General features: G+C 63.2%; 3 protein-coding genes across 6 annotated transcripts in view; 2 read left to right on the top strand and 1 right to left on the bottom strand.

Annotated features, from left to right (window-relative positions):
* The window catches only part of TNNT2 (troponin T2, cardiac type), a 323,809-nt gene that overhangs the window by 234,882 nt on the left and 61,175 nt on the right, over nucleotides 1–27,752 (bottom strand). The window lies entirely within an intron of this gene.
* IPO9 (importin 9) lies at nucleotides 327–21,823 on the top strand. Of its 4 annotated transcripts, none has more exons than XM_090263224.1 (24): nucleotides 327–524; nucleotides 5,805–5,866; nucleotides 6,062–6,148; nucleotides 6,819–7,020; nucleotides 8,493–8,581; nucleotides 9,124–9,210; nucleotides 9,645–9,764; nucleotides 9,856–9,956; nucleotides 10,117–10,175; nucleotides 10,651–10,802; nucleotides 11,440–11,538; nucleotides 12,072–12,178; nucleotides 12,443–12,582; nucleotides 14,227–14,386; nucleotides 15,679–15,905; nucleotides 17,235–17,383; nucleotides 17,669–17,797; nucleotides 18,351–18,626; nucleotides 18,766–18,893; nucleotides 19,264–19,397; nucleotides 19,941–20,063; nucleotides 20,340–20,447; nucleotides 20,567–20,643; nucleotides 20,918–21,823. In XM_090263224.1, the coding sequence occupies exons 1-24, from the start codon at nucleotides 362–364 to the stop codon at nucleotides 21,026–21,028; spliced, it is 3,090 nt and encodes a 1,029-aa protein (XP_090119350.1). In that variant the 5' UTR covers nucleotides 327–361; the 3' UTR covers nucleotides 21,029–21,823. The 4 variants fall into 4 exon arrangements, with proteins under 4 accessions (XP_090119350.1, XP_090119349.1, XP_090119348.1 ...); XM_090263223.1 differs by having other exon boundaries at nucleotides 18,727–18,875; XM_090263222.1 differs by having other exon boundaries at nucleotides 18,727–18,893; nucleotides 20,343–20,447.
* SHISA4 (shisa family member 4) lies at nucleotides 24,093–25,088 on the top strand. Its single transcript, XM_090263385.1, has 3 exons — nucleotides 24,093–24,200; nucleotides 24,487–24,658; nucleotides 24,972–25,088. Exons 1-3 carry the CDS (start codon nucleotides 24,155–24,157, stop codon nucleotides 25,081–25,083), a joined length of 330 nt encoding a protein of 109 aa, XP_090119511.1. The 5' UTR covers nucleotides 24,093–24,154; the 3' UTR covers nucleotides 25,084–25,088.

The following is a 27,752-nucleotide window of genomic DNA, read 5'->3' as shown; positions in this document are numbered from 1 at the left end:
CCCTTCTGCCACCACAGGCCGCCCTGCCCTTTTTTTAACCCCTCTGGATAACGCTCTGCACTCGCTCCGGTGTTCGGGAGCGTCTCTGCCCCGGAGCCCGGCGAGAGCGGCCCGGGTCCAGCCGCAGAAAACGACCCCCGCCGCGCCGCCCCCCGCCCCGTACGTGTCCAGCCGCCGGCGGACAAAGGCGCAGTTCTTGCCCCTGCCGCACGAGGCGCTGTCTGCGGAGGCCGGCGCGCGCTGCCCGTGCCGGGCGCTCCCGCAGCCTCCGGTGCGCAGGCGCGGCTTCGCGGATTGGCCGCGCGCGGGAGCCGTCGCCGCGGTGGGCCGGGCTGCGGGGCTGGCGCGCTTGCGGGGGAAGATGGCGGCGGCGGCGGCGCCAGGCGCGGCCTCGGGGATGCCGGGGCCGGTGGCCCAGGGCTTGAAGGAGGCGTTGGTGGACACGCTCACCGGGATCCTGTCCCCCGTGCAGGAGGTGCGCGCGGCCGCCGAGGAGCAGATCAAGGTGCTGGAGGTGACGGAGGGTGAGTGAGAGGCGGGGCCGCGCTCGGGCGCCTGGGGCTGGGGCTGGGCCTGCGCCGCGGAGGCCGGGACCCCGCTCAGGCCGTGCGCCCCGCTCGTGGCGCGTGTGCCGGGGCGCGCGGAGGCGGGCGGGCCAGTGCGACCCCGCGATATGGTCGTCGCGGGCCCCGGGGTCCGGCGGGAGGCACGTGCGCCGCCCCGCGCCCGCCGGCTCCCGTCTGCGCCCCGGGGGACGCGCCGCCGGGCGGGCGCCCGCCGCCCTTGGTCTGGGCGCTTTGTCCCCGCGCCCCGGGCTGCTGGCGTGCTGTGAGCCTGGCGCCGGCGGGAGGGCAGGGCCCATGTCCCGTCGCTCCGGAACGCGCTGCTTCGGACCCTGTGGAGGCTTCTTGTGCCTCCTCCCGCTTTCGGAAAACCCGTGGGAGCCCCGTCTCCTGTTCTCAGACGGAGGCGGCGGCCCCCGCTCCCCCCCACGCGGCAGGAGCGAGCGGAGCTTGTTCGCAGGCGCGGAGAGCCCTCCGGCCGGCCTCTGTCTGAGCCCGCGCGTTCCCGCCCGGGGCCCGCCGTTGCTCCCGCGCCCTCGCGTGTCACACCGCGCGGTGGCCCCTGCGCCCCGTGCGCCCCGCAGGCCGGGGCGCGAGCCAGTGCCTTCCGCTCCTGGGCAGCTGCTTTCTGGGCTTGGGAAACGCGCCTCCTTGAAACCCGAAGCTGGTGCTCATCGCTGGCGTCGGCGCCCTCCTGGCTCCAGGGGCTCGGCGTCACACGCAGCCAAGTGTGGCCCCTCGGCCTGGTCTGTGGCCACGCTGTCTGCCCGCCGTGGCCTCCGAGGGCGCGCGGGGTCGGGCGAGCAGCCCAGCCGCCCTCCTGGCTGCCCTGGGGTGACCCCCGGCTCGAACATCAAGTGGGAGAAGCTCTGATGAAGTCGGGGGCCGGCGGTGTCAGCTGTCAGCGCCCTGTCAGACGGACAGGAAAGCTGGCAGGCTCCGGCCAGATTTTAAGAAGCGACTATCTTAGCAGATCCAGGTTGCAGGAGCCCAACGCGCACCTTGCTCACTGGGTCCGCAGCCAGTGCTGTCCGTTCCCCAGAACGGGCTGTTCTCCCGAGCCAGGCACGCACGTGCGCGGGAGGCACGCGCCTGGCCCTGGCGGCTTCCAAACCAGAGTTGATCGTGTGGTCACTGTCTTTGGAACTAGCCCCGTGTGCCGCTGCCTCCAGGGCCTGGCAGCGGAGGGAAGCCCGCCAGCACTGCTCGGGCCTTATAGCCTCGCTCCAGGGGTTGGGGCGACGCTGACCCCGTCCAGACGCACGGCGCCCTGCGTCCCCACCGCCGGCCAGCAGGGTTTGCAGAAGCTGCGCGGCCCCCACAGAGCGGAAACAGCCTTTTGATCTGTTAGAGCATTTTTTTCATTCCATGTTGTGGGATGGGCAGGTGAGACCAAGCATGTCATAAACATCATGATTAAAAAGACAGGAAGACTGTGACCTGCCGGTGACCTCGTCCATCTGAGCCACGTTCTCAGCTCGGCTCCATTGGCTCCTTTTCCTCCAACTTGTGAGGTTATGACTCTTGAGAATGTCACTCTTTGTTTGTGGTGTGTTTATGCTTGACTTCTATATCTTAGAATAAAGGTTTTTCCTTCTTTTTCTTCTTTTTTTCTCTACTTTTCCATGAAGAGTAGCGTCGTCCAACTGGTGGAGGGAGTTGGTTTCCTTGACAAGCCTTCATGCTCCGGTCCTTCCACAAAACCAGATTCAGCGCCTGCGTCCTTTTCCCTTCGGTTGCTTCTTTCCACCTGTGAGAAGCGGCCTTGACTTGGTCTCTTCTGTCTTGCTCCCTGCAGATGCGCCACAGAGGACGCGTGTGTCTTCCCTTCCACCACTGTCATTGAACTGGGGGTGCCTCACCCTGCTTTTCCTGGCGTTCAGATGCTGCCCAGGACCTGCTGAGCCTCTCATGGAGGCCCAGAGAGACGGTCCTGCTGGCGGGCTAGGTTTCCGGTCTCACGGGCGCTTCTCCGGCTCTCGTACAGCATGGCCGGGGCAGTGCCCCCCGAAGGCCCCCCGCGCAGATCCAGACGCACTCCTGGGCATGGGGCGCCGAGCCAGGCGGAAGGCGGCTGCACTCGCCAAGAGGCCAGTGGTGGGGTTTCTTTTCCTTTCTGCTATGGTTTTGTGGTGATTGCCAAACCCCATGAGAAAAGGAGGCTCCTCTAGAGCTGTGCTTGGGGCTCCCGCTCCCCCACCAGGAGCTTCCCTGCCTATGGAAGCCCAGCCAGGCCCCCGGTCTCTAGCCAGCCCCACGACCCGTCGCGTGCTGCTCATCCTTCAGCCCCGTGCTCTCCGTGGACCGTCCATCTGAGCCAGTTCTGGACAGATGATGCTGTTGCCCGGTGGGGAGAAAGGATGACAGGAGGGGACAGAAGGCTGGAAGGCACAGAGGTGGGGAATGGGCACTGCTTTCCCGGGAAGGCAGGCGCGCTGCCGTCGGACCAGGTTACAGAGACGGCCAAGAACCTAGGCCTAGGGCAACTGCACAGGCTGCCCCATTTCTCCTTGGAGAAGGACCAGGCGAAGCTCAGTTCTGTGGCAAAAACGGCCTCCCCCGCTTGGGAACGCTGTCCTGCGGCCGACGCGGGGACTGAGTTTTGGGTTATTCGGAGTGGGTCCTTTCCAAGAACATAAAAATACAGCAGTGTGTGTGTCTATCTCTTTGGTTTTCCTGCCTAAGCATCTCAAAATCAGTTCTTCAGCTGTTCTTTCTAGTGCTTTCCAAAGAAGTGACGTTAAAGACGCGACAAGCCGCACAAAGTCCCCCAGCACACACCACGTAAAACAACAGTGCTTTCTTCCTTACAGATGCACTTAGTCACATTTCTTCCAAAAATATTGTATGTTCTCTGTTAAGTCAGTTTCTGGAAATAGGATTTCTACTACTTAACAGAATCCAGCAGAGATGAGGAGCGGCTGTGCTGCTCCGGTTTAAAGTGAGTCCAGAACTCGAGGTTCTCTGGTACTTCCTCCCAGCGCCAGCTTCATGGCCTGGCGTCAGCATCAGCACCGCCGTCGCCCCTGGGGAACGGCCCTCCTGTGGCTACAGGTAAACTCAGGTTTCACGTATGAAGGTCTCCGGTGACTGTACTCCTGTACTTTCGACAGGTATCACTGGGCGAGAGAATAGCCATTCATAGTTTTCCTCTTATGCCCCGCCTACGGCCTCATGCAAATGAGTTCTTTGTCTTTGAATGGGGGGTGTTGGGGGCGGTTTCCAAACCAGAGTTGATCTTGTGGTCGCTGTTCTTGAAACTAAGCACCTGTAGACGAGAAGACCCGTCCTCCCACCCATCCATGTTTCACACGGGTCTCTAGCACGCAGTGATGACAGTCAGTGCAGATTCCCTTCCCCGAGAAGGCTTTTGAACAGTGGCACGCCGCATGGACTCTCAGAGAAGACCCGTCGGTCAGGGCTTGTCGTAGGCACCGACCCGCTGGCTGACACGGCCCGTGGCCCCTTGTGGGTGGTAGTCTGTGACCACCTTTTGCCCCCCCTGCTAGTCTCAGGGACAGGGAGGCGGGGTGATGCGCGGCAGTGGGGATAGGATCTCTGCAGGTTACTAGACACGATTCAAGAGCTCCAGAGCGGCGATCCTCACGACCCTCACCGGAGCCCTGCCTGCTGGCACGGGCAGGGGAAGTGTGTCCACACCAAGCTTTTCTCTAAAAAGGAGGCGTGAAGCTCTTGGGCAGGCCCTGCATGTGGAGTCTGCCAGGTCTCTAGGCTTTGATGGCTCTTCCACCTGGTGCCGTGGTTTCTGTCCCCTCCTCTGACCCTCGGGGTCAAACAAAAGACTGAAGAATGGCTTGAATAGGTACCCAGGTAGGACCATGCTGACATTATAGGCGGGAAGCAAGCGTGGAAGGAGAACTGCAGAAACACTGGAAAAGGCCACTTACAGGAGGGACAGGCTCTCCCAATGTGAAAACACTGTGAGCCTCTGTCGGGAACACAGCAGCGTGGCGCTGGCTCACGGACAGTCAGCAGGACTGGGGGGAGGACACGACAATGGACTCCAGCGCCAGTGGAGCCGAAGGCAGCGTTTCACGTCATCGGGTGGAGATGGACTCCTAGGAGGGGCGCTGGCACGTGCTCACTTCCGTGAGGCCTCAGCGTCCACCCACGCTGCTGCTTTCCCACGGCTAGGGGGTGCTACGTCGTACACACGCGTGTTCTCTACCCTCTCGTCCGTCCGCACGCAGGCTGCTTCCCTGCCCAGGTGTCGTACGTAACAAGGCTGCGGGAGTGTGGGGTCCAGGTGTTGTTTTGAGTTTGTGTTTTCGTTTCCTTTGGAGAAGCCCCAGAAGTGGCATTGCTGGACCTGCGGTGGATGCAGATGTATTTAATCCTCACCCAAACTGTGTCTATTGACTTGAGACAGACATCAGTGTGCGAGAGTAACAGCATCCCCCTCCCGCATGTGGAATCCAGTTCTCCCAGTGCTGCAGGTTGAAGATTCCTCTGCCTGGGGCTGACCTTGACACCCCCGTCGGCTCCTCTGGCCGCAGACGCAAGGGTCTTCCTTGGGCCCTGCCCCGTCCCGCCGGCGGCACGCCTGTCTGTGCCACAGCCACCCTGCTTTGGTCACTGCACGTTTGTAATAAGTTCTGAAATCAGATAACGTTAGTGCTCCAGTTCTGCTCTTTTGTTGGCTATTTGTGGTTCCTTGAACTTCCAGGTGAATTTTAGGATGGGTTTTTCTATTTCTGCAAAAAAAAAAAAAAAAAAACCCCACATTATCGGGACTTTAGTAGCATTGCATGTAAGGGTCTAAATCCTCGCTGGAGTCAGAGTCGCTTGGCCTCCAGCCGCACACCAGGACTCCCGCCCGCACTGCTCCCGGGCGCTGCACTTGCAGGACTAAGCCTGTTACAGCCGGGTCTCCTCAGACTCCGCCGTGTCTTGTCCGGGGCCGTGTGTCTGTGTGGCTCCTGAAGCTCCGCCTCTCCTTTCCTTGGCGTTAGCTAGTTCTGCTTCTCACACCGCCCTCTTGGAAGGGAAGGTGGCTGGAAGACGCGTTGTGCCGACTGCAGGAGGAGAGCTGGTGCGGGCTGGGCCCTCCCGCCTGCCTCTCCTACCTGGAGGAGCTGACCTTAGCCTGGTCGGTGTCTTTAGAAGCAGTGGATCGAGCTCCTTTCTGACACCGTCCTTGTTGGCATCAGGTTAGAGCTCAGTACGTTGCTGCGGCTTCCCTGCGTGCTCTTAGGCTCACGATAAAGTCTTCTCTTTCAGAATTCGGTGTCCACCTGGCTGAGCTGACCGTGGATCCCCAGGGGGCCCTGGCAATCCGTCAGGTAAGTCCAGCCTGATTGGTCCCATTTAGACATCATTCCCGCTGCTTGGTGATGAAAGCACGGGGCCAGTCCATAGACCACCTGGGGTGTGGGGCCCGGTCTCGCCGTGCTCGGGGTGACTGGGTCAGGCATGTGCGTGGCTCTCCCTGTGAAGGGCGTTTGCCAGCTGCGGACCACGCGCCGTTCTCTCTGCAGCTGGCGTCCGTCATCCTGAAGCAGTACGTGGAGACGCATTGGTGCTCGCACTCGGAGAAGTTCCGGCCTCCAGAGACCACGGAAAGGGTAAGGTGGGGACAGCTGGCTGCTGGGACGGCCGGGTGCAGCCGGAGCCCTGGGCAGAGAAGGGGGCGGACAGGTGTCCGGCTGGCATTGTGGGCACCTGCCATGGATAAGGGGACATCAGACATGCTGGCATGCAGGCCACCTGCACTCAGTTCCAGTCTGCCATGTTGGAAAAGCACCTTCTTCTCAGCTCCAGTTTCCTAACTATCTAAACGTAGACTTAGAATCCCAACTTCCAAAGGCTTGTTTGAGGGTTAAATGAAGTCACATTTCCTTTTAGCCTAGCACTGAGTGGCCATCCGGGCCCTGAGAGCCTCGGAGGTGGCAGGTGTATGGGGATTGTCCCCGACTGTGCTGTCAGACAGTGCCGCTGGGCACACCTGGCGCCGAGCATGTGCAGGGTGGTGTGGCCATGCCACTGAGGAACCGTGGCTTTCACGTTGTCGCTGTAATTAAATGTAAGCAGCCGCGTGCAGCTGGCATGGCTGCAGTGGATGGCACAGGTGTGGGGCTGCGGGTGCACTCGAGGGGATGGTCTGTCTGGTTTACATCCTGGAGTTTTGAGAGACCTGCCTTGTTTAGACCCGTTTTGCTAACACGTAGACTGGGTGGGACTCCGCTAGCCCCTTACAACCCGTTCTAACAGCAGGTGGGCTTTTCTCCTCTGCAGGCAAAAATGGTTATCCGGGAGCTGCTGCCCAGCGGCTTGCGGGAGTCGATCAGCAAGGTGCGCTCCAGTGTGGCCTATGCGGTGTCGGCCATCGCCCACTGGGACTGGCCTGAGGCCTGGCCCCAGCTCTTCAACCTGCTCATGGAGATGCTGGTGAGCGGAGACCTGAACGCAGTCCATGGAGCCATGCGCGTGCTGACAGGTATCAGAAGCTCTCCCTGGTCTGGTGCGTGGGTCCTGGGTGCCACAGCACTCGCCGGAAGCTGTGTGACGGGTGGGCTCTGAGCTGCAGGGCTGGCACGTGTTGGTGTCCCTGCTGCGGTGCCCTGCCAGTTCTCCATCTGCATGTGTGTCCCCTGCCCCATCCACTCTGCAGGGAGTTCAGCCAGTGTGGCGTCCGCTGCTCAGGCCTTGGCGCTGCGGATGGGGGCAGCGTGGTGGCTGAGGCTCTGAGGTCCGCTCGTGTCTGGCTTCCCCACGAGCCCAAGTCCCTGTACAAAATTAGGATAACACCAGTGTCTGCCTCAGGGGAGCTTTGGGTTGTTTAAATGAGCGAATCTCCATGAAGTGGGTATTTAGCTCAATAACTGGTATGGTGCCCTTGAAAACGTTAGCAGTTATAATTATCATCATTATTATGTATTACTTTTCTAGTTAGTTCAACCGTGACAGAGTATAGTCAAGTAGAATAAAAACTCTTGAACTTTTAGTCCAAGAAGATCGGGTGGTATCTCTTCTGAGCTTGACTGATTAACCTGTCGGCCCTCCAGAACCTGCTGCCGCCGTCCCCAGGTGGGACCGAGTCTCCCCATCTTGCAGGTGCTGCCTTGCTTCCTGCCCCAAGGTGAACTCCCTGCTCTGCTCCACCTGGACACTGGCCATCTGGTATTGACCTTGCATTTCTGGCCATGAGTCCCCCTGAACGGGTCCCAGCCGACTCGCTCCAGTTCTGGGGCTGATGTGGAAGAGCAGGGAGGAGCAGGATGAAGGAACAGGCGGGGACTTCCCACATGAAGTCCCAGCTCCTCTGTGCTGTCCCAGTAGCTGTGGGAGGTTTTGGAAGTGAAGAGAAAGGGGTGGCCCATAATTCTCTCACCTTCTCCAGGTCTCATTCACGTGCTGGCTGCATTGGGCACACAGAGTGGTGGGGCTCCCCTTCTATCCCAGGGAGCAACAGGCTCTCCCTTCTAGGCCGGCAGGTGTCGTTCCCTGGGGAGAGGGGCGCAGAGAACAGAGGGGAGCCTAGTCAGTGTATTCTGTGCATCGAGACAACTTGCCGAGGGAGGTGTTGAACACAGAACCAAAGGCGGGACACCTGGACGTGCACCGGAGGGGGTGCGTGCCACAGGCAGGACTCACGCAGAACTGTTCTAGGGGCCCCCAGGACTTGACCCGCTGCTGTTGCAGCGTTTCTCCCAGTGCTCATATAAGGGGCTTCTTTCTGAACCTCAGGGAGTTCCCTTTATCTGTGCATGGTTCTCTTTCCTGTGCTGCCAGATCGGCCACTTGCTGCTTTTCCTTCCCTGGGACAAGGCTGCCTGGCCAGCATCCTCTCCTGTACCTGAGCGTCCTCTGTTGTGGGACTGCCTCTGAGGAGCAGCGTGGGACTTTCGCACTCAGGGCCTTTACGGAGCAGTGTTCATTTTCTTTACAGTGCTCCCTTTTCTTTTGTAGAATTCACGCGAGAAGTGACAGACACACAGATGCCACTTGTCGCTCCTGTCATCCTCCCGGAGATGTACAAGATCTTCACCATGGCCGAGGTGCGGGCTCGGAGCCCAGGGCCGCAGCGCCCAGGCCGCGCAGGCTCCGTGGGAGGCGTCTGTGCTGCGGGTCCTTTCCCTGAGGACCAGCACTGGCAGAGACTGTGCCTAGATTAGCTCGAGGCCGCGCATTCGACCCAAGACTGGGGGAGCTGCCATCTTCCGCCTGCGCCCTGGGGCCCGAAGTTCCGGTGCCCGTCCGCCCCTCCAGCCTCTGGCTGAGGCCTTGCCCCAGAGCTAGCTCGCCCCCTGAGCACTTGGAAGTAGTCGGTCCCTGCATTGCTCACAAAGACATTCCTTCCCTGCCCTGCACATGGATGTGCTTAACGAGCACACAGGTGGGACTCATTCCCACACAGCCAGACGGGAGCTCCTGGCGGGTGACATTCTCACCGCCCTCCTCCCTGTCCCGGCCAAGGGTCTGCATTTGGAACGGCACGCGTTGGCTGCGCTGGGTCTCCAGGCAGTGAGGTCGTAGTTTCTCCCCAGTCACAGGTGCATAGTCACACACCCGTCTCACGGCGGTGCTGTACCTTCTGCAGGTGTATGGAATCCGAACCCGTTCCCGAGCTGTGGAGATTTTTACCACTTGTGCCCACATGATCTGTAACATGGAGGAGCTGGAGAAGGTACTGGAACCCTCACGTCCCTGTGCACACCCTGTGGACAGCGCGCCGCCCGGGGTGGGTGCATCAGACACTGGGGGGAGGCGTTTCCAGTTGTACGTGGCTCCGTTTCCTTCTGTTTGAGCCTCGTTCCTTCCAACACCTTGTCCCGCTCCTTCCCCCGGTCGCCGCCTCAGAACCTGACTAGTGTTTAATGGCCTCCCGTGCGAAACAGCTGCGGGTGTGGACCCTGCGGCTCAGGAGCAGCTTGGAAAAGTTGGTCTTGTGTAATGGCTCTGAGAGGCCAGAGTGGGCAGTGCCGGGGACTCAGTAGCCACACCCATGTGATCGGAGCCTGAGCCTGAGGAGACCTTCGGGTGCCGCAGGCCCTGCTGGGGGGCTGCGATGCCACAGTGACCAGCGGCGCGCCTGGCACTGAACCCACTTTCTGGCGTCAGGGCGCAGCCAGGGTCCTGATCTTCCCCATGGTGCAGCAGTTCACCGAGGCCTTCGTGCAAGCCCTGCAGGCGCCCAACGGGCCCACGTCTGACAGCGGCTTCAAGATGGAGGTCCTGAAGGTGAGTACCCACTGCCGGCATGGCCCTGGGGTCTGAGGGTGGTTGCAACCCCTGATGGCCCATCGTGGGCCTTGTTCCCTGTGGCGCACAGGCTGTGACCGCCCTGGTGAAGAACTTCCCCAAGCACATGGTGTCCTCCATGCAGCAGATTCTGCCCATCGTCTGGAACACGCTGACCGAGAGCGCGGCCTTATATCCTTTGCAGGCAGGCGGGCTCTGGGCGGGGCGCGCGTTCGTGTGGTCCTTCAGGTGCCTGCTCTTCGTGTCGGCTGGGTCCCCCTCGGCTCCTGCCGTCCCGTGCAGAACTTCTGTGAGGCAGGCTCCACGTGCTGTTCCTTAGCTCTCGTCATACTTACGTGAGGACAGAAGTCAACTACACGGAGGAAGTGGAAGACCCTGTGGACTCGGATGGTGTGTGGCGCGTCTGGTCGTGGCAGGAAAGGCATCTGGGGGGCGAGGAGCCAGAGGCGGGAAAAGCGGCTGCCCGGAGGCCCACTGTCTCACGCGAGCTTGCGGGCTCGTTTCCTTCTGCCGTGTTGGGAGGGGGGACGGGCCCAGGCCGAGTGCCCCGGTCACGGAGCCTCACGTTGAACAAGGTGCTGCCAGGTGTCAAGGGCAGCCTGCTCTGGCATTTTGTCTCTTTTAATTTGGGGTCCCAGGAGATGACACTTCCCTTTTTAAGTGTTTCAGATCACAAACAGACATACCAGAAAATACGTTGTTTCTGGTTCTTGAAAAACCAGAGTGTTTAATATCCTCAGAGTTGCTTTCTTTGACTCCCTGGGGAGCCATGTTCGTGACAAGTGTCACATAATGTCGTTTATTCCCAGCACATGTGCTGTCCTCCTCTTTCTTGTCATTAAAGTCCTCTCTGCACTTCCCGTAGGTGAAGTCCTGGGCTTTGAGAATCTCGTCTTCAGCATTTTTGAGTTTGTCCACGCTCTGCTGGAGAACAGCAAGTTCAAGAGCACGGTCAGGAAGGCGCTGCCGGAGCTGATCTACTACGTCATCCTGTACATGCAGATCACGGAGGAGCAGGTAGGACGGGGACCGCGGCCAGCGTGCGCACACGGGCTGCGGGCTGTGAGCCGTGCGGCTGCGAGCCGGCGCTGGCAGGGCCCCCTGAAGTTCGCTCTGGGACCGCGGCGCCGGCGTGGCTTCGCTCGTCCCTGGGCGCTGAGGTCACGGTGCTTTCAGAACACGCTGACCTTGACCTCTGTAGGGCCACTAGCCAACGGCCCTGATGCCTAGAATGGTGTGCTGCTTCTCCGTCAATGGTGAAACACAGTGACCAGGTCACCAGCCTGGTTGGGGGTCATTGGACCAGAAACGAGCATTTAAACATAAGGTCGTGCATCTCGTGTGAACCACAGACTTGACGTCACTTTCACGTGAACTGTCCCACGACCTGGTCTGTTCGGAGAACTCACCTGGAAGAGCAGCAGCTGATGGGCAGTGAGCAGTCCCGTCCACACTCCACAGGGGTCGCAAGGGAGCAGTGGCTGTTGCCGCTCCCCTTGATGAAGGACTCTTCTCTGCGTCAAAGAGGAAAGACCAGAAGCTCCCGGCTTCTGCTCACACCACAGAAGGCTGGCGTCCTCCTGTGCCCACCGGGGACCGGGCCGTGTGCCCCGAGGGGCAGCCTCCCAAAGACCTAACCTGCTCATCCTTTCAGATCAAAGTGTGGACGGCCAACCCCCAGCAGTTCGTGGAAGACGAGGACGATGACACCTTCTCCTACACGGTCAGGATTGCAGCCCAGGACCTGCTGCTGGTGAGGGGCCTCCTCGACTGCAGCCCTGAGCAGACCCTCCCTCCGCTCCGTCTGATGTCTGAGCAGCTTCATCTTAGCCAGCTTGGGGTTGACACGGGGGCACCCCAAATGGGGTTTCAGCTTCGAGCTTCAGGAGCTGCAGTCATGCTGGTTCTCACTCAGCCGTGCACATTGGGGACCGGCTGTGCAGATGGCACAGTGTTGTCACCTGAGTGAGGCCACGCCCAGCTCCTCTCAGTCGATTAGCCTTTTAGCTCCAGTCAGGGCACCCAGAGAATGACGTCTGGTACGTTGTCACCCAAAGTGCAATTGATCATCGCTCCCGTATGCTCTGCCGAGGGGTCGGTAGCTGCCGTTAGCGCCCCAGGGCCAGGCACTGCAGCCAAGGGGTGCTGCTCAGGTTCCATCGGACCCGGAACCGGGAGGCTTGGCGCGTGTGTGAGAGTTTGAGCCCTCAGACTGCGTCCAGTTTGCAACCAAAACGGGTTCACGTTGCACAGACAGACGTCTCGGCCCCTCTCCTGCCCCCCCAGGCTGTGGCCACGGAGTTCCAGAGCGAGAGCGCAGCCGCCCTGGCCGCCGCAGCCACGCGGCACTTCCAGGAAGCCGAGCAAACCAGGAACAGCGGCGCTGAGCACTGGTGAGGGGGCCGCGGGGGCGCTGCCGGTGGCCCGTCTCTCCAGGCTGCTCTCCCCGGCCGGCCGCGGGCCGGCGCCGGCGCCGTTGTTCTCCCCGTTCTGCAGAGCCTCCGGGGAAGGACTTGACTTTAAGTACAGAGCAGGGTGTTTCGACCGTGGCTTAGGTGGGGGCCCGGGCGGGTGCGGGGCCCTTTCCCGGGGCTTCCTCCCCCGGGGACGCTCCTTTCCAGCAGCAGGCTTGTGCGAGCGCCGCGTCCCTCCCGCAGGTGGAAGGTGCACGAGGCCTGCATGCTGGCGCTGGGCTCTGTGAAGGCCATCCTCACGGACGGCGTGAAGAGCGGCCGCGTCCCCTTCGACATGCACGGCTTCCTGACCAGCGTCGTCCTGGCCGACCTCAACCTTGCAGGTATGCTCCGCAGCGCCGGGCCCCGGCCGCCCGCCCCCGGCCTCTGCGTGTCCGTGTGTCCCTGGGGAACAGTCCTTTCCACCCCAGAGCTTGACCTCGTCAGCCCAACGAGACTCCTGTTGCCTCGTCCATGACTCTTCACAGCCGGTCGCGCTGGGCTAGGACGCGGGCCTGGCTGCTGCCCCTGAGACTCTGGCTTGAGCTCCGCTGTTACCGTCGCGTCAGGACCCCTCGGGCAGCCTGAGCCAGGCTCGTCCTTCCTGTTGGCCGCCTGTCGTTTTTCTCACGCTTTATTCTTGGCCAGCACCCACATAATGCAGTGTTCTGTTCTCGGGCCGTGTCAGCTACTTGCCTTAAAAGAAAAGTAGCCTCTGGCACATCAGGCCGATGGCCCCCGCACTGTGGAGCAGCCGCGGAGCCGCGTGGCGTCTGGCTGGCGTTTCAGCCCCGTTGCCTCTGCTGTCCTGGGGCTGAGTTGTCCCCCTGCTGGACGCGAGGCCGTGCAGGGCAGCGTCACATCTGACACCGCTTCTCCCCATGTGCCTGCGTGTTCTGGGCATTGCAGTTACGTGTTAAGTGACGTGTTGGAACTTCCCAAAGCCATCAACATATTTCTATAGAATCTGCCTTAGCAAACAACCTTCAAAATTTTATGCAGACTTGAGGATACTTAGGGTTAAGACTGGGGAAGGGTTTACGGTGGAACGTTTACCGTCCTGCCTGAAGCTAAGAGCGTCTCTGTGCCAGCCATTTTTAATGATCAATGATCTCAAAGAGGTTTCCTCTGTGAATTGTGTCTGTCCAACTTAACGTGTTAGCAGTTAAAACCAAAAGGCATCTGAAATACAAGCAATGCGAGCGCCGGTCCCATGGCGTCGCACATGTGTGACCTGGGAGCCCATGCCCTCGAGGAAGACGGGGCGAGAGGACAGGCGGCGCCTGATGCTGCTGGGGAACTGCTGCCCCACGTCACCCAGAGCAGTGGGGGCGCCGGGTGCGGGCGTGCGGGGCTCTGCTCCGGAGACCCCGTGCGCTGAGTGTTCACAGTGCACGTAACCAAGGGGGGCTCTCTGCAGCCAGCAGGTCGGGCTCTGCCCTCTGGTAGCGTGCGGGGGCAGGGGGCCATCCTCCCCACAGTGGCTAGAGTGTCACCAAAGGGCAGGTGGGTGACGGAGCTGAGGACGCAGCACTGCAGGGGGCAGTTATGGCTCCTTCAGCCCAGCGGTCTGCAGGCTGAGGTGGGGAGAGCAGAGGGGTGGGCTTGAGCAGAATCCATAAAAGGAAATTGTAGGTGACGCCCCAGTCCCTGAGCTCGGGGACCTTGAATGCCATGCTCACTGAGGAGCTCTTTGTTCGGGACGTGGTTGAAGTGAAGGGGTGACAGCCGTGATCTGTAGTGTCCAGCATGGCCCTGGAGTCGGCAAGGCCTGGCCATGGAGAAGGTGTCAGGGGCTGACTGGCAGTGCAGGCGAGGACTCAGGAGAGCTGGGGCGCGGGGCGCGTCTTCAGTCTGAGGACATTCCCAGGCCTGCTCCCTCTCTCGCCTGAGCTGTGCAGGGCCTGGGACGAGCTAAGGGGCAGGAGGCGGCGGGCGAGGGGCAGGAGCACAACGGTCCTGCCCTGATTGCTCTCTCTTCCTCCCAGTGTCTCCCTTCCTCTTGGGCCGGGCCCTCTGGGCTGCCAGCCGGTTCACTGTCGCTATGTCCCCTGAATTGATCCAGCAGTTTCTGCAGGCGACAGTCAGTGGCCTTCATGAGACGCAGCCCCCCTCGGTTCGGATCTCTGCTGTGAGAGCCATCTGGGGGTGAGTGGGCACTGTAGGGTGGTGAGTGCTGTCCTCGGGGAGCACCTCTCGGGGCGGGGGTCCCCTCTGCCCCTACAGGGAGGGCAGGGACGCAGCCAGACCAGGAGCAGAGCTGGGCGCTCTGGTGGTCTGCCTCCAACTTGGGGTCATGTTTGAAGGAATATTTTCAAGGCCACACTGGAGTCTCAGCTGAATTCTAAAACCTGCCTAAAAGCCTAAGAGCAGTTGGCCTTGCCCCTGCCCACGCCGTCTCAGTGTGGACGCAGAGGCTGGGAAGCTGTGCCCTGGACCCCGTCACTAGAGAGCACCGCGGGCACTGACATCAGCACGGGGACGCACAAGACGCTGCTTGCTTGCGCCCCTCCATCCGGACAGAAGGGCCCCGTGGGAGCTGTGGGACCAGGGAGGACGTGGTGAAGCCCCAGAGGTGCCACATCAGCCCCTGAGTAGTTGGGGAGCAGGCTGGTGCCGGGCGGTGCATGTTCTGAACCAAAGGCCAACCTGGGGTCCAAGCCCTCGGTGTCACCGGTCGGCAGTGGCCTCTGAACCCAACCGCTGACACATAATATGGTTATAAGACACTTAAAATTAAAAAAAACATTTATAAAGTACTTGGGGATGCCCTTGTTTCTGTTGTAGGTTTTTTAACACAGAGAAACAATGTTTTTATTGACTTTTATTGTCGTTCAGAAGATGAACAAAAGTAAGGACTTGCTCATTGTTTCCCACTGAGCGTGGTAAGCAGCGTACAGTAAGGACGTATTAAGACGTGAATAAGGTAGACCCGTATATAGCAAACTTTAAACCCTACAAACTGTACATCAGTTTTATAAATGTGTGTAGAATATTTATAAAAATTGATCTCATGTAAGATGCAGAAAATCCCCGAAAAGCACAAAATTTTTATAGTGTGAAAGTTTAAAAATAGTCTCTTGCCAAGTAACATTTATGTTGGAAGAGGTGTCACAACACTAAGTACTTGGAAAACGTGAGAATCTGGAGCCGGATCTTAGGCCCGTGAGTGAAGCAGGGGTCTAGAAGCATAAGGCGTTGAACGAAATACCTTCATGACTTGAATATAACCATACGAGGGGATTCACTGGAAACGGGGGAAGGATGGAAGGAATTTTGAAGGAAATGGGGAAGACCCTGAGCAGGCACGGAAGTGGTGGTCCTGATGCTCAGGAAGCGGGCCCAGGAGCTGCGGCTGGAGCTGTGCCTGTGAGCACCGCAACGTGCTCTGGGTGGGAAACCGGCCCGCGGGGAGTAGCCCGGCCTCTCTGCCCCCCCAGGCACTGCGACCAGCTGAAGGCCTCGGAGAGCACCCACGTCCTCCAGCCCTTCCTCCCCAGCATCCTGGACGGTCTGATCCACCTGGCCGCGCAGTTCAGCTCCGAGGTCCTGAACCTGGTGATGGAGACCCTGTGCATTGTGTGCACGGTGGACCCGGAGTTCACCGCCAGCGTGGAGAGCAAAGTCTGCCCCTTCACCATCGCCATCTTCCTCAAGTACAGCAACGGTAGGCACGACGGGGGGGACACCCAAGGGGCTGGCCAGCAGGGACGTGCGCCAACAGTGTCCCCGGTCCCTGGCCGGGGCTGAAGGTCTTCCGCACCCTAAGCAAAGGCACTGGCTGTCAGCAGAGCAGAGTCAGGCGGAGGCCCTGCAGCAGCCGAGCGTCGGCTCCTCCTCTCCTCATCGAACGCCGACGGGGCCGGGAGCGAGGCCGTGGGGGGCTCGGTGCAGCTCAGCACTCCCCGAGAGCAGGGCGCAGCGCCGCCAGCTCCAAGCTCCCTGAGGGAGGAGGCCTGGCCTGGAGTTCAGGGAAGGACGAGCTGAAGCAGGGGAGGTGAAGGGCCCCCGCAGCAAAGTGCGGAGATACCAGCGACCGTGTCCCCACCACACAGCGTTCTGTGCGGCTGTTGAAAGTGAGGTTCAGAGGCCTGTTTGTAGTGGTGGGAGCGCGCTCGCCGTACAGGGAGTGAAGAGACGCTCTCCAGACTGCCGGGGTGCGATCTCTAGTTTGGGGTTTGGTTTAGAAAAGGACGTCTGTAAAGAGACATATGTAGGAAAACACCGAAGGAAATACACCCCCGGACGTCAGGGAAGGGGTCTCTAGGTGGTGGGGTCACGGAAGTTTCCCTCCCGTCCTGCTCCTCGGCCTTCTCTGCGCTGCTTTTCTCAGCACGAGCACCCAGGCTTCTGGGTGCACAGAGGGTGCCAGTCTGCAGCGCAGAGAGCCGTGCTGAGCTGGGGCGCGGCGGTGAGCGCTGACGGCACGCAGCACCTGCACCTCGTGGCTTCGTCCTGGATGGGCGTCCCCGCCCCTGCAGCCATCGCGTCATGGTCTGTGAAATGCCACCATTGACCTGCCTGCCTGTTAACGGGCAGCTCTGTGTCAGGGCTCTGTGTCACGGGCTCTCTGGTGGAGGGGACGCTTGTCACACAGGTGACAGCTCACGCTGAAGAGCCTTCCCGGGCCTGTGTCCTGGAACAGTGGCCTCGGGAGCTCCTGCTGCCTCTGGCTGGCAGAAGGCTGCTCGTCCACACAGCGCGACAGTGGCGCTGCTTCCTCCTCCCGCATCAGGTCTCACGAGATGAGAGATGTTGAAGGTTTGCCCCAGAGAAGGAGCCAGAGTTTGTGTGCGAGGTCCCTGAGCTGGGGACGCTGCCGTGGGGGTGCGGCACCTCCTCCTCCCTGGTAACTCGTGTGGCCCCGTGAGGTCACGGGGGTGTGACAGGCACTGAGCAGAAGGTGCTCACTTAGGGTGGGGCCCCGCAGCGGCCACCCCTCGGCCAGAGGTGTGTGCAGACGGGCAGATGGGGTCGTGTGGCCTTGTCCCCCCAGACCCCGTGGTCGCCTCGCTGGCTCAGGACATCTTCAAGGAATTGTCGCAGATCGAAGCCTGTCAGGGCCCCATGCAGACGCGGCTGATCCCCACGCTGGTCAGCATAATGCAGGCTCCTGCGGACAAGATCCCCGCGGGGCTGTGCGCGGTGAGTGCACGCGGAGCCGGGGGAGCCGGTGGGCGGGTGTGAGCAGGCGTGAGCTCACCCTCTGCCGGTGCCCACACGTTCCGCCCTGCTGGCAGGACACAGCGACTGCTGGGTTCAGGGCACATTCGCTGGCAGGTTTGCCCCAGGGGGTTCTTGAGGCGTCAGGAGCATGACTCCTGGCCCAGAGGCACCGTCGTCACTGAGCACGTCTCCTGCTGCGCAGTCCCTGCCATGCGCCCCCAGCCTGCCCCGGCCCAGAGGCGACTGACCGCTCTGTCCCCGCAGACAGCCATCGACATCCTGACTACAGTCGTGCGGAACACAGAGCCCCCCCTGTCCCAGCTGCTCATCTGCCAGGCGTTCCCCGCGGTGGCCCAGTGCACGCTGCACACGGATGACAACGCCACCATGCAGGTGCCGCGGCCACGTGACTGGGGGGGAGCACAGCTGCCATGGGCGTGCGGGAGGCGGGGGCAGCTGACAGAGCCATGCTCCGGACATAGGTCTCTCACATCCACGGTCCCTGGAAGGACCAGGCGGCTCAGACTGCAGAAGCCTGTTCTGGGCTCAGGGGGTTGCTGTCCTGGAAAGGGGGGCGCCCCTGTGTCCAGGCGTCACCCTGTGGGAGAGGCGGCGGGCAGTGCATGCTGGGCATGTCTGCTGTGGATGAGGTCAGCGAAGGGGGTGCTGCTGGAAGCCTCCGGGTGCCTGGAGCTGCCCCAGTCACGCTGTCTTAGCCACGGTCCCGCACGAGCCACAGTCCCTGGTGATCAGAGTGCGTCTATGAGGTGGCCGAGTGGGGCGGGGCGGGGGGCTGTGGTGCAGCTCCGGGTCAGGAGCCTGCCTGCACCCCCCAGCTCACCACCCAGAGGAGGCCTAGCCTCTGGGACAGCATCTGCCCACACATGCCGAGGGCCTCCCGGGTGTGTTCCCGGCTGCTGACCGTGCCGGCCACCTGTGTCCCCAGAACGGCGGAGAGTGCCTGCGGGCCTACGTGTCGGTGACGCTGGAGCAGGTGGCCCAGTGGCATGACGAGCAGGGCCACAACGGGCTGTGGTACGTGATGCAGGTGGTGAGCCAGCTGCTGGACCCCCGCACCTCGGAGTTCACCGCGGCCTTCGTGGGCCGCCTCGTCTCCACCCTCATCTCCAAGGCCGGGCGCGAGCTGGGGGAGAACCTGGACCAGATCCTCCGGGCCATCCTCAGCAAGATGCAGCAGGCCGAGACGCTGAGCGTCATGCAGGTGGGCGGGCGCCCGGTGGCTGCAGGGCACGTTGGGGGCTTCCAGCCTGCGGCGGGGGTGGGGCCAGCACCTGACAGCCCCGCCTTCTCGCCGCCCTCAGTCCCTGATCATGGTGTTCGCGCACCTGGTGCACACCCAGCTCGAGCCGCTGCTGGAGTTCCTGTGCAGCCTGCCGGGGCCGACCGGCAAGCCGGCCCTGGAGTTCGTGATGGCCGAGTGGACGAGCCGGCAGCACCTGTTCTACGGCCAGTACGAGGGCAAAGTCAGGTGGGCCGCCCGCGCTGTTCCTCCTGCACTTGTGCCCTGGACTTCGTTGCATGTGTCCACGGCCCCCTTGTCCCCGTCCCCAGACAGTCGGCTGTGGGGTTGGCTCTCTGTCGGCTGAAGGTCCTGCTCTGCCGATCACCCCGCCTCTGACCTGGCTCAGGACCGCTCTGCCCTGGGCCTCCTCCCAGCGCACCTCCCAGCCGCCCGTGCTGTGCTCTGCAGCTCCTCCCCTGGGCCTCGCACGGGCACTGAGTCCCACCCTCAGCCGCACCCGCCCCTCTGCGCCCAGCTCTGTGCGTCTCAGGACAGACCGCTCCTGCTCGGAGTGGCGTCCGGGTGGGTGGCGGGTGACCTGCTGCTGCCCCCGCAGCTCCGTGGCCCTGTGCAAGCTGCTGCAGCATGGCATCAACGCGGACGACAAGCGGCTGCAGGACATCCGCGTGAAGGGCGAGGAGATCTACGGCGCCGAGGAGGGCGTGCGCACCCGCGCTAAGGCCGCCAAGAGTGGGTGCCTCTGGGGACCCAGGGAGGCAGGGCTGCGCTGTGGTCTCTGCTCTTCAGCAGAACTGCTAGCGGCAGGCTTAATGCGGGGCAGGAGACGGGGGGACAGGGTCAGAAAGCTGGCCATCGGTAGGTGTTGTCTCGGGCACCAGGGGCCTCGTGTCCAGCTTCGTCCCGGGGCTTCAACACCGAGTCCAGCATGTCTTGATTCTCAGGTTGCCTTTGGCCAGTGACCCAGTGACTTGTAGGCAGGGAGGCCATGCCTTCGGGTGTTGCCACCTGGGCAGCAACTGTAGCTGCAGGTCACGGGGTTAGACACCGGGCACGCACGTGGTGTCCGCGCAGTATTCCTGGCCACAGCTGGTCCCCTTCCACTCCTGGCCGCCTGTCTGTCCTGACCTCTGCACTCCGGCAGCACAGGCCGAGGGAGGGAAGTGACCGAGTCGTCCTCGGGTGGATGTAGTCTGTGGGGTGGCTGAGCACCCCTGCGTGATGGGGGGCATTCCAGGGGAGCTCGGCGAGGCTGACGGGAAGCCTTTTCTCCAGACCCTGAGCGCTGGACCAACATTCCTCTGCTGGTCAAGATCCTAAAACTTATCATCAATGAGCTGTCCAGCGTCATGGAGGCCAACGCCGCCCGCCAGGCCACGCCCGCGGAGTGGGGACAAGGTGCCCGCCCCCCACCCCACCCCCCAGGCATCTCGCAGCCTCTGGCAGACTAGCGCCTGGTGGCCAGAGGCCTGTGTGGCTCACTGAGTCAGGGCTGTTGACCACACCTGCTCTGGCCGGCCCTGCTGGGCCTGTGACGTCATCGGGCTGGGTGGGGAGCAGAGAGGCCACCCGCCTGCCTCGCGGCCTTCACCTCGTCCCTCCAGCCTGGGAGGCTTGCCCTGGGCCCCTGTCCCGCCTGGTGGGGCTTGGGGCCATAGCTGCTCCTGTCTCCAGCAGACGAAGCCAATGACATGTGGGAGGACCAGGACGAGGAGGAGGAGGAGGAGGAGGACAGCCTGGCTGGCCAGCTCCTGTCTGACCTCCTGGCCACAAGCAAATATGGTAAGCCATCTGCGCAGAGGCCCCGGCAGCCGCCTCTGCTGAGCCCGTGTGACCCGCACAGGGGACCTGTGGTCACGGGGGCCCTGCCCTGACCGGCTGTGTGGGTGTGTGTCTGACAGAGGAGGACTACTACGAGGACGAGGAGAGCGATGACCCCGACGCCCTCAAGGACCCGCTCTACCAGGTCGACCTGCAGGTGAGGGCACCGCAGAGCCGGGGCGAGCTGGGGGCAGGACTCGGCCTCGCGCTTTCTCCCAGGGACGGCTCGGCTCCCTGCGGCTGTGGTCGAGGTCCTGGCGGGACGTCCTGGGGAGAGGTGTTCCTGGGCATTTCTTCTCCAGGTGGAGCCTCAACCAAGAACCTGCCAGGGTGCCGCCATCCGTGTAGCATCTGTGTGTCCTTGACCCCGGTGGGCTTCGCACAGGGCCGCGGGGTGCCGGCCCCCCGTGACGCCCCCTCTCGTCCCCCAGGCCTACCTCACCGACTTCCTCTGCCAGTTCGCCCAACAACCCTGCTACGCGGTGTTCTCCAGCCACCTGAACGACAGCGAGAGGCGGGTTCTGCAGACCATTGGGATCTGAGACGCGGGCCTCTGGGCTCTGGTCCTGCGGCCGGAGGGTGCTCGTCCACCTCTGCTTGGAGGGGCCTCCTGCCTGGCCCCTGGCCTCTGTGGGGACCCTGACAATGTCAAGGCCAAGCTTGTGGTGCCGCTGCTCAGCTGTGCTGGGACAAGGACGTTCCTCCTCTCCCCTGAGACGGCCACCTCGAGCCCTGTCTCTCCCCAGCCGTGCCCGCTGCAGATCACAGTCCTCTGCGGGCCGGCCTGGAAACCTGCTGCCCACTGGGTGACCCGGGTCGTGGGCCCACCCCAGGAGTGGAAGCCGGGCCCGTCCGTGTTCTGAGGCGGCCTCTTCGCGATTACGGGGCCTCTGACATGTGCAGACGGGAAGGCCATGGAGAGAGCCGCGCCTCTGCCCACCAGACACGCTGGGTCTCAGGGCGGTTCACGCGGGACGAGCCGGAGCTGCTGCCGCCAGCCTCGGGCCCTGCCTGCCCCTGCAGCACTAAGGCTCCTCGGAAAACGTGTCCCTCCTGTTTGCATGACGGCCCCTCCCCCAGCTGTCCCGTGTACACATGTGCACACATGCAGAGGAGGCCAGGCAGATGGCAGTCTGTCTTTCCTTTTTTAGGGGAGAAAAGAGGAAAAACAGATGTTTTTAAAGTCCACCTTTCCCAACCATATTTAATGTGCTCCCCCCACACACACATTGATGCTCCCAGGTCGCCCTCCCCCTCAGGGACACGGGTGGTGAGCTGGAGCCCTCCACGGGCAGCGTGTATTTTTATAGGAGAGTAAAGTGACCTTTACAGACGAATGAGTCCGCGGGCCGCACAGCCTCTGCCCCGGAGAAGGGGGGCTGGCGGAGGGCTGGCGGCATGTCTGGACCCTGGTGCCCGCTGACCTGGCTGCGGGCTGTTGTGGGTTCCAGGGCAGGAGGAGGGCTCCTGTGTTTGCTGTACCCACTCTGCCCGTGTTCACAGCCACTGAAGGCCTCAGGGTAGGTGGCCTCACACACAGGAAACTGATACGCAGTGAACTGTTTCCAGGGAGGTTTCGTGCCCCCAGCCCAGCTCCCGTTGGGTCAGGAAGGTCATGTCTGCTGCTGGCTGCTCTGAAGTCACCCCCGCCTCCACTCTCCCTTTTGAGTCGGGGAGTTACTGACGCTGGGAAACAAGGGTCTGGCCGTGGTCAGAGTCAGCTGGAGGCACCCAAGGCCGGGGCAGCCCTGGGTGGGCACAGGACCGCCATAGGCAGCAGCTCACTGCTGGGCCTGGGGCGGCCTCAGGAGAACTTGAGTCCCAAAGGAAGGGGCCCTGGTAGCAGGGCTGGGACGCCTGGCTGTGGGACTCGTGTACAGAACGTTCACGCCTGTCCCACCTCACCGTCCCCGTGGGTGCTGTTCCGGCTGCTGAGGGGTGTGGAGCTGTACCCTGGGTCAAGGCAGGAAGAAGACGAGGGGCCCGAGGCCTGAGTTGCTACCGCCAGGGGAAGCGAGCTCCTTCCTGTCCGTGGGCTGGAGAGGGCAGGGCTGGCTGGCTGGGAGTTCAGGACAAGACGGGAAGGAGGAGGGCGCTGGTGCAGGGCCCCACAGGCTGCCCCTGGATCTGTGAGCCCGGTGAGCAGTGGAAGAGACACTGGGAGACGGGAACGGAGGTTGGTCACTGCCTGAGGGACACTGAAGCACGGGTGAGCCCACAGCAAGGAGGCTGACGGAGTGCAGGCCCGTTGTCCCATTAACAGACGAGAAGGACCTGGACGTGGGGACACCAAAGCGCTGGGCAGACATCAGCTGGCAGGTCCCATGGACCAAAGTGATAGCCTTGGGGACTGCTGTGTTAGTAGTGAGGGGCGGGGTTCTTGATGCCTTCCCTGCTCCAAAGGGGATCTGCAGCCAATTAGAACAGGTCACCTTTGGGAGTGGTGACCGTTTAGGATCTGCCAGCTGTGAGGACGCAGGGAGGTTCAGGAAGGCCAGGCAGACGAGGCACCTGGAAAGAGCAAGGACATGGGTCCTGTCTCCTGCTGACAGCAGTGCCAGGGACAAGGGGAACAGCAGCGTCTTCACGGAGCTCCAGGTCAGCCCCGCCTGGGGTGGGTGCACAGTGCCTGTCAGTGGTGCTCCATACCCACCCTGTCACCACTGCTGCTCAGACAGGGCCCCCCAAACCTAAGCCATCACAAGAAACCAAGCAGCCGAGGGCCCTCCTCAGTGCGGTGGAAGCATTTTCATGTCCACACGTGACTGGACAGTGCTGTGGGCGGTGAGAGCCCGGCCTGGTCCTAAGGAAGCAGTGGCCCCAAGACCCTGGGGGCAGGACCTAGGATGCCCCACATCTATGATCTTGGGTGGGGCGACCATGGTGCAAAACAGGCAGGCCCCTGTCCTCCCTCAGGGGATGTGGGCCAGGGCCAGGGCGGGGGTCTCCTCAGTCCTTCCCTGGGTTGTGTAGGGTCTGCGGGGCCCTCATGCCCCACCTTGGTCACCTCAGCTCAGAGCACCAGAGACCTGTCCGTGTACACCATTCACTCAGGGATGGGGACCGGCCTGGATCCAGAGGGCGGCCCCACTGCCGCCTGCCCTTTCCCGGGTTGCCTGAGCGGGTCCTTGGGCTCACTGGCATGTCAAACGATGCCTGTCAGCCTCACTGGGCCCACGGAGCTGTGGGTCTCCAGTGGCCTATGTCCACGTGCTGGGTGAGGGCAGGAGTCTGCGGTTCGCCCTCGCCCAGCCTGCAGCCCTGGCCAGGGCCCCCACGTAGCATGAGGCGCAGTCCCCCATACTGTGTAAACCTGTAGACTGATGGGCCCCCCCAAAAAACCCTGTGCACCTGGTGGCCTCTGCGCCCCTGCGGCACCTCTGCGCGCGGCCGTGCGCCCCTGGCCGCCCGCAGGGGAGGGGCCTCGTGGGGCCCGCGCAGCTGCGGACAAAAGTGCTCTGAGCCTCCTCTCAGTAGGGCCTGTGTTCTGGGAGCGGGGGCAGTGTGAGCCCGGCCTCTCCTCCCTGCCGGGACACTGGGCCACAGGGGAGCCCGTGTTCCTGGAGGAGGGGCAGACACGAGGCCGGGGCGTGGCCCCTGGGCGGGGTCAGTCAGGCCGCGGCAGGCGCGCAGGCAACTCCGGTTCCCGCAGCGCCCCTGTTCCTGCCATGGTGCTCCTGGCCGTCGCCCTCCTAGTGCTGGGGGCCCCCCTAGGTAAGGGGTGGGTAGCCAGAGGTGGGGTCCCTGAGACCCTGGGGTGCTGGCCGTCGGCAGGGAGCTGGAGGGAGAGGGTGGAGCCCAGGCCTTGGGGAGCTGACCTCGGGGTCGGGTTGAGCGCCTCGGCGAAAACAAGGGCCAGCTCTCAGGTTGCAGGCGCCAGCAGGCTGGGGACAGCCAGGGCGCGGGGTCTACTCGGGGCCACTGGAAGGGGCTCGTGGGAGGGGGCCAAGCGCAGACAGAGGACCAGCTTGGAGCCCCAGGCGCCCCACCCTGCCCACAGCGCTGGCCAGCTCGAGGTGCCTGGGGCATCTGGACGAGAACGGCACCTGGCACCCAGGCTTCCGCTGCCAGCCCTCCGCCTTCTGCTGTGGGACCTGCCACTATCGCTGCTGCTGCCGGGACCTGACCTTGGTCATCCCGGAGTCCCAGCAGAAGCAGTGCCTGCGCCTCAGGTGGGCTGGCCTCCTCCCTCCCTCCCTCCCGCCTCCTCGCCTCCCTGCCCTGAGCGAAACCCAGACGCCCTGCGGGGACAGCTCCCTGTCAGCAGGGCGGGGGCTCCCCTCAGTCCCACCAGGTCCTGTGGTGGGAGGTGGAGGGTCCGCACCCAGACCACAGGGCAGGCAGCCTTGTGGGAGGAGGTGTGGCCCGAAGGAGGGGACGGGTTTGACCTCCAGGCCCGCTGCTCTCTAGGGGGTGGTGTTGGCACACAATCTGTGGTCCCCTGGGAGTCCCGCAACGTGCCAGGGCCCATTGTTGTGTCTCAAGTCCCAAGGTGGCAGCAGGCATCGCCTCAGCCCTGATCCTCTTTGTGGCCGTGGTGGCCATCGCCCTCTGCTGCTTCTGCTGCACCTGCCGCTACCTGTCCTTCCGCCGCTAGGTACGCACAGGTACACACAGTGCTGGGCACGAGGGGCCGGGACAGGCTGGGCCAAGCCCAGGGGTGGCAGGAGCTCTGGGTGTGTGGATGCCACACACACCCCAGCCAGGGGTGCACGTGGGCACCGGCACATGACCTCAGACATGCACAGAGTGACACCGGTCAGCAGCGTGTGTTCGGGTCCTGCAGGCACAGGACGCCTGCCACGTGCAGGGTGTCTGGAGTCATGAGCGTTGAGGCCGTGTGCCGGCGACGGGCCGGGAGGTCAGTGTGGGCGGGAGGGGGGGGCTGGGGGACCCTGGGGGCAGTTCTGCGAGGTGACAAGATGCCACCAGCCCCGAGCTGCCCAAGTGGCATGCTCCACAGGCTGTAGTCTCAGGCTCCTGAGGTCTCAGACACCTGCCCGGGGAGCGGCCGAGCCCAGACACCAGACCGTCCCGCTGGGGCGCACTCGCTCCCTGCCAGGTCTGAGACCAGCCAGCAGCTGCCGGTGGGCACACCTTGGTGCTCTGGGCAGATGGCCATGGCAGTGGGGCCCCCAACATTGATCCTTGTCCCCCATCTGGGCCAGGGGATTCCAGTGACAAGCTGCCTAGTGCAACCGGTGTCCCGGTAGCCCCAGGAGCCGGAGGCTGACCCCCGCCCCCCGCCCCCCACCGCCCAGCTTCCCCTCTACCCCGCAGGTGAGTGAGCCCTCTGCGCCGCACCGCTGTGCCGGGGTCTCCCATCCCCTGACTCGCCGGGCCCCTGTCCGACTCCCTGGGCCTCGGGCTGAGACTCCTCGGCTGGCTCTTCCCCACACCCGTGTGCCGGGCGGGGGGCGGGCACTCCACGCGCTGCCGAAGCTCCCACCCTCATCCTTCTTCGCTTCCGCTGTTCCCCCTCACGTGCCGCCATAGCCCACCCTCCTTGGAGCCCCCGCATAGATGTCCCCCTGCTTCTGGGGATGGGCAAGCGTCCCCCACACAACAGGCCCCCGACCAAGCCACGCCCTGGGTGCCGCATGGGAGTGAGCCCGGGACAGGAGGGGGGCTGGCCGTCGGCCGGAATGAAGGTGGGGGTGCGAGGTCTGGGACGGCCGCACTATTTCATGCGGGGCCAGGGCAGGGCCGGCGGCGTGGGTCGCAGCCCCTCCCCTCCTGGGACCCCCTGTCTGGGCTCTGGCTGCTGGAATGAAGCCCGAAGAGGTGACTCGCGTTGCCGCGTGGACCCCGCCTTCCAGAGGCGCGGCCGCCGCCTGGCCGGCACAGCACCCCGCTCCCACCCTCAGGCGGAGCCGCAGCCATGGCCTTCCCCGGCAGGGGCGGGCACGGACCAGAACAGACCCTTTCTGGTCCTTGCGCCCTGGGTCTCACCGCGGGAGGCTGGCCGGCCAGGCTCCGGGAGGGTGACGTCACAGGGCCGGGCGCTGCGCGCGGTAGTCCACCAGGTGGCGCTGCGCTCCCGTTTCAACGGGGCGCCTGCGGCGGTGACGACACAGGGCCGGGTGCGCCCCGGGCGCTGGAGGGAGCGCCCGCGGGCTGCAGTGTTGCTGGCGGACAGCGGTTTTCTCAGTCCGGCTACCTCTGGTCTGCAGTTTGGGGGGAGGCGCCCCAGGGGACGGGGTCTGAAGCAGCCCTAGACTCGGAGTCAGCGTGCTGCGGCCGTGCGGGTGCCCGGGAGCCGGGGGCAGGCGCGGGCCCCTGCGCTCTCAGTGGTGTGACCCTGGGCTGCTGGCCCACCTCGCTGGCGGGACGTGCCCTGCAGAGCGCGGGCGAGGCCGGCGTCCATGACGGAGGTGGGGTCGGCCAGCGCCGCCTGCACCCGACCGGAGCAAGCGTGGCAGGCTCAGGGGCTGGGGCGCGCGCCCCTCCGGACCCTCCATGGAGGGCGGGCCTGGGCCCGAGCTCCGCTCCCACGGTTAGCCTGCCCTCTGATCCTGGCCAGACCTAGCGGAGACCCCACCTGAACCCCGAAGATGGGGAGACTGCCTGCTCCCCGCCGTGGCTCAGACCCAAGGCGCAGCCCCACGGCGCCAGTAAGCCACCAGACCAGGAGGCCCGCAGGGTGCGTGATGGAGGGCGCGGGGCCCTCCCTGGTCAGGACGGCCTGCAGCCAGGGCGCGGGGGGAATGGGGCCCGCGGGCAGGGGCGCTCCTTGGGCCTTTGGCTGCGGAGGAGCTGGCCACAAGCCCAAGTCAGGGACAGTCAAGGACTGGACATGCCTGATCTGGCCACCTGGCCCTGGGCCCCTCGGCCACCCCTGGACAGGCTCCATAGGTCCGGAGCACATCGGCCTGGTCCGCTGGGCTGGTCCCCAGCTCTGCAGGGAGGCTGTCCCTACATCGTCCTTCCCGGGACGTGAACTGGGCTTGGGCCCCCAGGGAGCCCAGGTGGGTGTTGGGGCCCCTGGCACAGGACAAAGGTGGGCATAGCTTCTCGCAGCTAAAGGCTTGTATATATTATCAAAATCTTATGGAAAAAGACAGCCATTCACAACAGCAGCGGTGGGTGTAGGAAAATGTCTGCTTTGGCATCAAACCTTCAGGTCCGGCTGCTGTCCGTTCCCCCAACGCCCAGGCACATCCGTCCAATCCAGCTATCCTGCCGCCATGCCCCCTGACGAGCCTGGGGGGGTTGGGAACCCTCGTTCTCCCCCTCCATCCTCTGCCCCTGCTCCACACAGAACGC

This window comes from Furipterus horrens, unplaced genomic scaffold, assembly GCF_987537825.1.
Source record: "Furipterus horrens unplaced genomic scaffold, mFurHor1.1.pri manual_scaffold_15, whole genome shotgun sequence".
In the NCBI taxonomy this organism is placed as follows: domain Eukaryota; kingdom Metazoa; phylum Chordata; class Mammalia; order Chiroptera; family Furipteridae; genus Furipterus; species Furipterus horrens.
Note: the sequence above shows the minus strand (reverse complement) of the source record. Positions and strands in the feature narration are given on the sequence as shown.